This window comes from Corapipo altera, unplaced genomic scaffold, assembly GCF_003945725.1.
Source record: "Corapipo altera isolate COAL_440 unplaced genomic scaffold, ASM394572v1 193, whole genome shotgun sequence".
Taxonomy (NCBI): domain Eukaryota; kingdom Metazoa; phylum Chordata; class Aves; order Passeriformes; family Pipridae; genus Corapipo; species Corapipo altera.
This window is the reverse complement of record NW_020884996.1, coordinates 1150352-1158797: the sequence shown is the minus strand read 5'-3', so window position 1 is coordinate 1158797 and position 8446 is coordinate 1150352. Positions and strand designations below refer to the sequence as shown.

Genomic DNA, 8446 nt, shown 5'->3' with positions numbered 1-8446 from the left:
TCCAGAATAGCCTCCCTCCTGCTGTGGTGCTCTCCAGCCTAGAACAAAGGTAATTTTAGCCATAATTACATAACCTGTGAAACTTGCTTATTTCAGGCTAAAATGGTAATGATATTGATTGGCTATGGCTTGACGACAATAATTGTTGGGGGGTTTTTTTGCTCCGTTCTAAATCACTATGAGCTCATAATCCTGCTGAAGATTCCCTTGACACACATTTGATTTATTATTTAAATCCTACAATATTTTCTAACACTGATGCAGTGACTTTCCTGTCTCTTCCAGCTGTTCAAAGGACAGAGAGCCACAGAGCTTCAAGGTCAGAGCAGCCCTTTATTTAGCAACAACCCTGAGGAGGTTATGTACCATTTTCAATAATGACTTTCAGCCTTTGTGCAGACACGAAGTTTTTCACCGGCTTTTCCTTCGAGTTCATTTGTAGAAAAAAAAAAAAGATAAAGTTACAAAAGAACAAATATATTTTCAAAATTAAAAAATTTCACAGGCCAAACTTGATGCAGTCTAACTCCCTTCAGCTGTAAAGCAGGTGACTTTTTGTTTGTGGTGGATCTGGCACCGCTCACACCCACGTATCGAATCTTCGCACAGAGACACAGCCGTGAATAGGAAGGGGGCAAGGGAGTTTGTTATCTATGACCTGGCACACATCAGTGTAGGGATCAAAGAGGACTACAGTGGGGAGGGCACTGTTCCCCTTCCTCTGTCCAAGGAGATAAATTCGTCCGTTCACAGTGCTGCATCCCATGAAGAACTTCTGAGTCAAGCACTCCTCGTTCACCTGGGTCCATTCATCGGTCTCCACATCAAATCGAAAAGCTCCCCCTCCTATGGTGTACAGAGCCCCATTCAGGGATGTGATGCAGAGGTCATACCTGGGAGGGAAGAAACCCCTGATCAGAATCAGCAGAAAGATCTGGCCCCTGAAATATTCAGTATGACCGTGCTCCTCAAATCAAGAGTCCCATTTAAACAGAGAATCACAGAAGTGTTGCAGGGACAGGACTTCTGGATTTCTACAGTCCAACTTCTTCCTGAAGCAGGACCAACACTAGAACCTTTCTTCTTCTGCCAGGTCCCAGAATATTATTTCTTACCTTGGAAGCGGGGAGAACGAGATGACATCCCAGTTGTCTGTCTCCGTGTTCAGCCTTTGCACTCCATCATACACATGTCCATTCTCATCCAGGCCACAGACCACATAGATCCTGGTTCCCACACTGACTGCATCACCCCTCTCCACAGGCTGAGCCATAGGGCTCATGCTTTCCCACTCTGATTCCACCAAAGCCATGCGCTCCACTGTGGGGGTTATCCCTTCCTCGGTGCTCCCTCCGAGCACGTACAGGTAGAGCCCTGCTCCCACTGCACAGTGGCTGTTCCGGGACTTCTTCATGGCTGGCCCTTCCAGCCAGCTGTTGTCCAAGCAGTTGTAGATGAGCACCCAATCCACACTGTACCACACAAACTCATCCCGGAAATATCCTCCTGTCACAAAAAGGAAGCTCCCTGGAAAGACAGCAGAGAAAAGCGTCAGTCACACGAAAGCTAAAAATTGCTCCTGAGAGCTGGGGTTCTCGTTTCGTCCTGGGATGTAGTAGAGAGGTGCAAAATGAGCAGAGAACATCACTGTTCTATCAACCAGTTTGCAGTATTTGACTCCTCATCCTCACAGATACACTGGGCCCATGGGATGAAGGGATTCCTTCCAAGCCTGCTCCCACTCTTGAACAGATTCGTGGCAACACTGGTTGGAAAGAACCTCTGAGTATCTCATTTCCAAACTCCCACCTGAAATGAGACTATCACTAACACTAATATAGGAAGCCATGGTATTGAACTTTCTTGAAATTCATCTCCAAGCATAGAGATTTCCTAACGTCCACGGATAAGTTTAACATAATGGCAACTGTAAATCAGAAGTCGCCTGACACCTGCCAAAACCACCACGAAAGAGAAGGCAAAAAAAATAACACTGCTCAAAATCAAGTCCTTTGATTCACTGTAGATGAAGCCAATGTAAGGAGCTCAACAGACTCCACAGTTTCTGCTACATGAAAAGAAATATTCAGCCTTGTCTAGCATTCTCCCAGGACCAAGGAAAACAGAACCATTCTTTCAGCAAATATGAACACCAATACGAATGAGGTTTTAGCAATGCTGAGCACAGCAGTTTTACAGCAGCAGCTGGACTCCCTGCAGCAGGGATTCTCTGTCTCAACTTCTGTTTGCATGTGCTCAGTCTCCCTCCTCTGTGAGTTACCTACTGCTGCCACTGCGTACTGGGTGAGGTTCCGGCGCTGCAGAGGAGAACAAGCCTGCCAGGTCCCTGTTTTAGGTAGAAAGAGAAATAATTCTTGCTGTTCCTTGTCATGCTTTCCTCCCAGGACGTATAAGGTGTCATAGCTCCGACCAGCATAAGGACACAGTTTGGGATTTTGCCAGCTGGGTGGAGGACAGCAGTCTAACTTCTTTATTAGTCTGGAAAAGACATCTGCCTCTCCACGGTGCTTGCTGCGTTTCACCAAGAGATCGAGGAAGGACAAACTCAGAAAAGCAACCCTGACTTCACCCACCAAATCCAGAAATTCTTCCTCTCTCGTTGCTGGGTCCTCCATTATCCACCTCATAATACTGTCAAAAACCACGTCTTCTCGCGAAACGAAGAGGTCGTCACTTTTTAGGAGCTGCATCAGCATTTCTTTGGGTAGTGCCTTAAATTCCTCCTGGCACATCACATCCCCCCAGTGAGTGACAGCCACGTTCACAGCAGACTCATACAGCTCTGTGAAGGCAAATTGCTGCGAGTAGGTCATCAGGCCCAGGCAGTTGGAAACGTGCAGCTCTCTCTCCAGAAATTTCTCACACAACAGTCTCACCCTGTCAAACTGGAAAAAATCAGCCGTTTCCAGTAAACTGGTCACATTTTCTTGACCTATAAGCACTTGGGCTGTGCGAGTGAACTCGAGTAGAGCCTGAAAAGGCACTGCATCGATCCCTTGGATCACTATGTGCTGCTCAGAGCTCTCTCTTGCCCCTCCAAAAAACATGGCTTCAAAGTAACGACTGTGCATGGAAAGCGCCCTGCGGCTGACCTGAAACAGTCTCTCTCCAACCTCAAGAACTGTGTCTGCAATCGTTTCTGTCTGAGGTCCCAGCTCCTGAGGCTCCTGTGAAGGCTCCATGCCTGTGGACTGCCAGGCAGTTAAAATTAACTCAGTCTTCACGCGGCCCTTACTTGTGTGAGGTCTCTGGAAACATTATCCCCCTGGCTAGAATGAATATGAGATAAGCCAATCTTCCCCTAAAAATAGAATGTTTTCTGCTCTCCTGCTTTGCTCTTCAGTCTTTCCTGCTGCTTTCAGAACAGCAATTGCAGAACAGTTGTATGACCAAAAAATGCAGATTTGACTGGCGTCTGCCTTCATCAGGTAAGACCACAGCAAATCAGGGGGCTGTTAGCCAAGCAAAGAGCCTGGAAAAAACAGCAGAAACAACCACAAGCTTCCTAAGCACTGAGTATCAGGAAGTTGTACAGAAACATTGAAGCCATTTGGAAAAAAGTAAGCATTACCACACCTTTCATCAGTTCAAGTTTAATATCGAATTCCAGAGTGATTGCAGTTTTTACTATGTATCTAACTTTAGTAAGAGAGGAAGGGAAGGAGCCCCCCATTCAAACCCAGACAGCTTCACATGTTTAGTCATCCTCAATCTGAATGCACTAAACAAACACAAATGTAGGACAAGCAGCAGCTCATTGATGCCATAGCAAATTTTTCCAAAGGCAAATGGAGGTATTTGCATAGTGACCTTGAACTTGCATAGTGACCAGAACCCTTACCTGAACAGCCCAAACCAACAGGACTTGGTGCCAGTTCTCAGCAGAGCTCAGCAAGCAGAAGCATATACACTCTTAAAATTCATATATAGAATCATAGAACTTTGGGATGGTTTGGTTTGGAAGGGACCTTTAAAGGTCATCCAGTTCCAACCAACCCCCCTGCCATGGGCAGGGCCACCTTCCACTAGAGCAGGTTGCTCAGAGCCCCATCCAACCCGGCCTTAAATGCTCCCAGGGATGGGGCAGCCACAGCTGCTCTGGGCAACCTGTGCCAGGGCCTCAGCACCCTCATCATAAAAAATATCTTCTAGTCTGCATCACCCCTCTTTTAGCCATTACCCCTTGTCCTGTCACAACAGGCCTTGCTAAAATGTCTGTCCCCTGTCATTTTTGTGTTCTTCTTTTCAGCTGCTTGGCTCCCAAATATACCCTCAAAGTCTGCACTGCAAAGGGAGCCACACAGCTTGCAATGAAGACTAAGCAAGCTATCAAGCAGGAAATGCTGGAAACATGCTCCTCTCCAGTTTACACACTTGATCCCTGACTCCAGGCAGATCTCTCTGCCCTGAGAGCCCAGAATTCCCTCCAGAGAGCCTCAGCAGGTCCGTTTCTGATGCTACACCCAGAGAGTGCAGAGACAGTGCATGTTACTGGCTTCAACACCCAGAAATCTCTCTCCCACCTAAAGAACAGTTCAAGACCCTGCTCACACTGATGGAGAGCAGATTCTGCTCCTACCTCTCTAAATAAGGACTCTCTTTTGAACTGTGCAATTGCATGAACAAGTTTTGCAGCATTAGAAAGAAATTACATCGTGAGGAGCACTGCTCTACAGACAGTTCTGTGAGCCAAAGGATGAGCCCCCAGGAGATTAAAAACCAGCAGCACCCAAGTTCATACAGGCAATATGCCACATAAGACACCTGGTCCCCAGTTTCAGAGCCTCCTGGAAAAGTCAGATTGACTGGACTGGAATTAATTTCAAGTTCCCACCCGTTTCGGAGCTGACCCAGGACAGGCTCTGAATGGGAGCACAGTGCTGTGGCCAAAATAACAGGCAGTAAAACCTGTCCTTGGCAGGAACAAAACTGCTGCTGCCACCAGAACAATTGACTCTGCCACAGCCTCCTCCTAAGGGGTCCTCAGGAAAAGCAGGTGGCAGGAGGTCACACATCCTTGGCTGGGCAGTCTTTAAAATGCCTGACAGAGATGCACAAGTCTCAGAAGAGGGACCAGATTCTCTCAGGTCTTTCCCATCGATTTCTTGCCCGAGTGGAGCATGGCTTCTGCTCTGGTCCCTCCTGATTCTGCATGTTTATGTACTCCCTGAACAAATTTTGTTTAGATTTATGGCTGGAGAACTGTAATGGAAGTGCACTTTTACAGACTGAAAACCAGACATTTAGAAACAGATTCATTTGTATTTATTCACTCAAAACTCCTCAAATCTTGCATTTTCTGCAGTATAAAAAAAGAAATAAAAATGTTTACTTACAAATCAAGTTATAACAAGCAGAACCATCAGTGGATAGCTACAATATAAAAATATGCAGTATTTCCAGCACTGCCGACAACTGAACATCGGAATTTTAAATATTCTTCCCCTAAAATTCCAAGTATCAAACAGATACCTCTATAAGGTTCAAGTTACTCAACAAAGAATCATCCCACAAGTTAGCCCAGTCCTTCTGAAGGAATGTGTGAGCCAGCTGACACACAGATCACAGTGCACCAGATCTGGAACAAGTGCTGGAAAAGACCTTCTTGGCTACATCCCCTGCCAAGGTGGTGACACAGTACTAAACAAGGAAGGTAATTTCCCTGCACAAAAGAGACTGAACTCAACAGCAGGAAGAATACAGCACAATGCTTCCCAGCTGAGTACTGACATCTAAGAGGAAGAAAAACATGTTTTAATGTATTTAGGTTTTGATTTAGATTAAATACAATTTAATGTATTTAAAAATGTAAAGAATATAACCAGTATTCAGGGCATTCTTAACTAATTTAATGGGTTTGTTTCAAAACTCACAAGATCAAGGGGGTCTCAGAAAATTAATGACAGTTTGTTCTCTCCTGTCAGCTATAAACAATGTAGTTACACACTCATTTGGGGCTGGTGTACTTACTCTTGCATGCCCCATCCTCACATAATTTATGGGGAGCCACAAAAATAAAAGCTGACTGTTTTTTCACACTAACAAATACACATTCAAACTCCCTCCCCAAAACAGGAAGCTTCTCACACACTGATAGTTTTCTCCAATGACTTGCACCCCTGAAGCCTTCAGAGACAATCCAAAGAAAGCATTAACCATCTTGTTGCTGAATGAAAGGGTTTGGAATAGCTTCCATTCCATCCTGTGGACAGATAAGAACCACAGAAGTCCCTCTGCAAACCACGAGTCCCAGCTGACGTGTGTCTTCTGTCAATTTGAATTGGTCATCTGGATCTGAAAAGCAGAGATCCACAGTTACAACAGGAAAATTAAGAAAAAGAAACCAAATTACACACGTGTTTTTTCCAGGTGTCTCTGCATTGAACACATGGACTACATGGTTCAGGCAGCAGTAGTATCTGATGGCTTCAAGACATCACTGATTTACTAATTTTCAAAGCAGGACGTGCCACAGTGAGCAATAAAGAACTTTGCTTTGTACACAACAGAAAAGCAGAACACATTTATTAAAGTATTCAAAGGCCCTTTCATTCATCCAACCAACAGCACATGTGCAAGTGATTAAAAAAAGCTCCTGGTCCCATTTAAAAAATCACTTTAGATAAACATTTGGAGATCAGTGCAAATCAGAAAAAGACCCTGACTTCAGAATATATTAGGGACAGAGAACACCAGTGCATTCTCAGACTGGACCCAACAGGGCTGTGGATCAAGACAGACAAACACACATTACCCAGTTCTACCACCTGTGAGATATCACTATAGTCAATAAAAATGCACTACACATCTTTTAAAAATCCCTTTTAGGAGCAAATCCAAAGCTTCAGGTGTTACCTTGTAAGCAGTCAACTTGCAGTTTCTGCTTATTCACTCATAGATCCATAAGATTTCTGTTAAAAACCAAATCACTCAGGGAAAGGGAAGCTTTCCACAGGCTGCATATTACTTACCTCGCATGTACTCAATGGTACCGTCCAGCACAAGGTTCAGAAGAGGGTCAAATCCTTTCAAGACACCACTTGCTATTGAAGACCACACAGAAAATGATGATTAGAGACCAAAACCAGGTATACAGCAACTCGAGACTTCATGAAAGGTACATTCCATTCTGCAGCCCTGTTCCTTCTTTCAGTCAAGGCTACCAAGCAAAGGAGACCAGAGATACTAAAGAGTGCCCTCTATAGCAACAGTAAGTGCACAGAACCCGGTCTGTGCTGTGCCAACTGAAAATTAGATTTTTCAGTCAATTCTTCAAAATGCTCTTCGAGACATTTTTGCTTTCAGCCTCATTCCAGGGGCATTTTAAGAATACTTCTGCATAACAAATCAATAAAAGTCACATGAAGGAAAATAAAAAAGCGACCCTAAAATCAAATAAATACCCTTAATGAAGGTTTATGATAAAAAAATTAAGCAGGAGTGTAATATTTTAAGTGCTTTTCCTCTTCCAGGTGCCCTCCAAGCACTTTATCTCTTTAGCACAAGCACTGCCTCACAGGAAGGCACCAAAGACAGACTAGCACTTTGTTCTAAAGCAGATCATGATTCCACAAGACTTGTCACCAAATAAATCACAGAACTACACACAGAGATCTTCCAGTTTTAAAAATACACTTATCAGTAAGAAGTCCAAGTAACTTCCAAACCCTTAAAAGCATCAGGTCCCAGTGGGGACATTTAAACCAGCACAGGGTTAACTCAGACAAACAAGTGCCCGGGGGTAGCACTGACAGCTGCCTCGGGATGCACTTCCCAGCTGCAGAGCAAGGGACAACAGAGATGGAAAGGCACGGTGACATATATTGAACCATGAACTCCAGGCACGTTCAGCATGTTCAGAGATGAAAGGCAAGACTGAAAGGCAGGACGGTTGTATTGATCACTACAACCATAAATGTTTCTTTGCTGCTTTAAGCGCGCCCTTGCAATGCAAAAGACCTGCTGAAACAAGGCGGGTCAAGACAGCTAATAAAAGAAGGACAACTAATAAAAGAAGAGGTGCACTGATGAGACGCAAAGATAAAAGTACAGCCAGGAGATTAACGGAAAAGCTGAAGGAGAAAAGCTTCACAGCAATGAATAAAAGCACCCGCTAGTCCTCGCCTTCCTCGAAGGGCGAAGGGAGAGGCAAAGGAGCTCCGGGCTCACCTTCCCGCCCGCCCTGGAACTTCACCCGGATGTTCTTGTCGATGTACTTGGAGAGGTCCAAGATGCTCTCCTTCTTCTTCTTCTCCTTGTCCTACGGCAGAGAGGCACAAGGGCTTGGTCAAAGCCCTCCCGCGGTGACACAGCCCCGGAGCGCTGCTGCGGGTGCCCGCGGCGGCGGGAGGGCAGGGCGGGGGTGCGGGTACGGCACGGCACGGAACGATACGGTACAGCACAGCACGGTACCGCACAGCACAGC

At 45.3% G+C, this 8446-nt stretch overlaps 2 protein-coding genes across 2 annotated transcripts in view; both read right to left on the bottom strand.

The window, feature by feature from the left end:
- Window positions 1–313: 313 nt before the first annotated feature.
- LOC113958419 (kelch-like protein 24) lies at window positions 314–3427 on the bottom strand. Its single transcript, XM_027666652.1, has 3 exons — window positions 2282–3427; window positions 1116–1527; window positions 314–893 (listed from the first exon to the last, which is right to left on the bottom strand). The coding sequence occupies exons 1-3, from the start codon at window positions 3201–3203 to the stop codon at window positions 581–583; spliced, it is 1647 nt and encodes a 548-aa protein (XP_027522453.1). The 5' UTR covers window positions 3204–3427; the 3' UTR covers window positions 314–580.
- A 1836-nt stretch (window positions 3428–5263) lies between these two features.
- The window catches only part of LSM7 (LSM7 homolog, U6 small nuclear RNA and mRNA degradation associated), a 3354-nt gene continuing 171 nt past the window's right edge, over window positions 5264–8446 (bottom strand). Inside the window, exons 2-4 of the mRNA XM_027666597.1 lie at window positions 8191–8281; window positions 6993–7064; window positions 5264–6315 (exon numbers count right to left, since the gene is read on the bottom strand). Of these exons, the coding sequence (XP_027522398.1) occupies window positions 6173–6315; window positions 6993–7064; window positions 8191–8281 (306 nt within the window). The 3' untranslated portion in view covers window positions 5264–6172. The remainder of the gene's footprint in view (window positions 6316–6992; window positions 7065–8190; window positions 8282–8446) is intronic.

What these genes read in the sequence shown, in the direction of transcription:
- LOC113958419 (XM_027666652.1), bottom strand. Translation starts at nt 3,203, where the DNA reads ATGGAGCCTTCACAGGAGCCTCAGGAGCTGGGACCTCAGACAGAAACG. An exon ending in GTACGCAGTGGCAGCAGTAG is followed by an intron (nt 1,528 to 2,281) that starts GTAACTCACAGA and finishes CTGTCTTTCCAG; the next exon opens with GGAGCTTCCTTTTTGTGACA. An exon ending in TCGTTCTCCCCGCTTCCAAG is followed by an intron (nt 894 to 1,115) that starts GTAAGAAATAAT and finishes CTTCCCTCCCAG; the next exon opens with GTATGACCTCTGCATCACAT.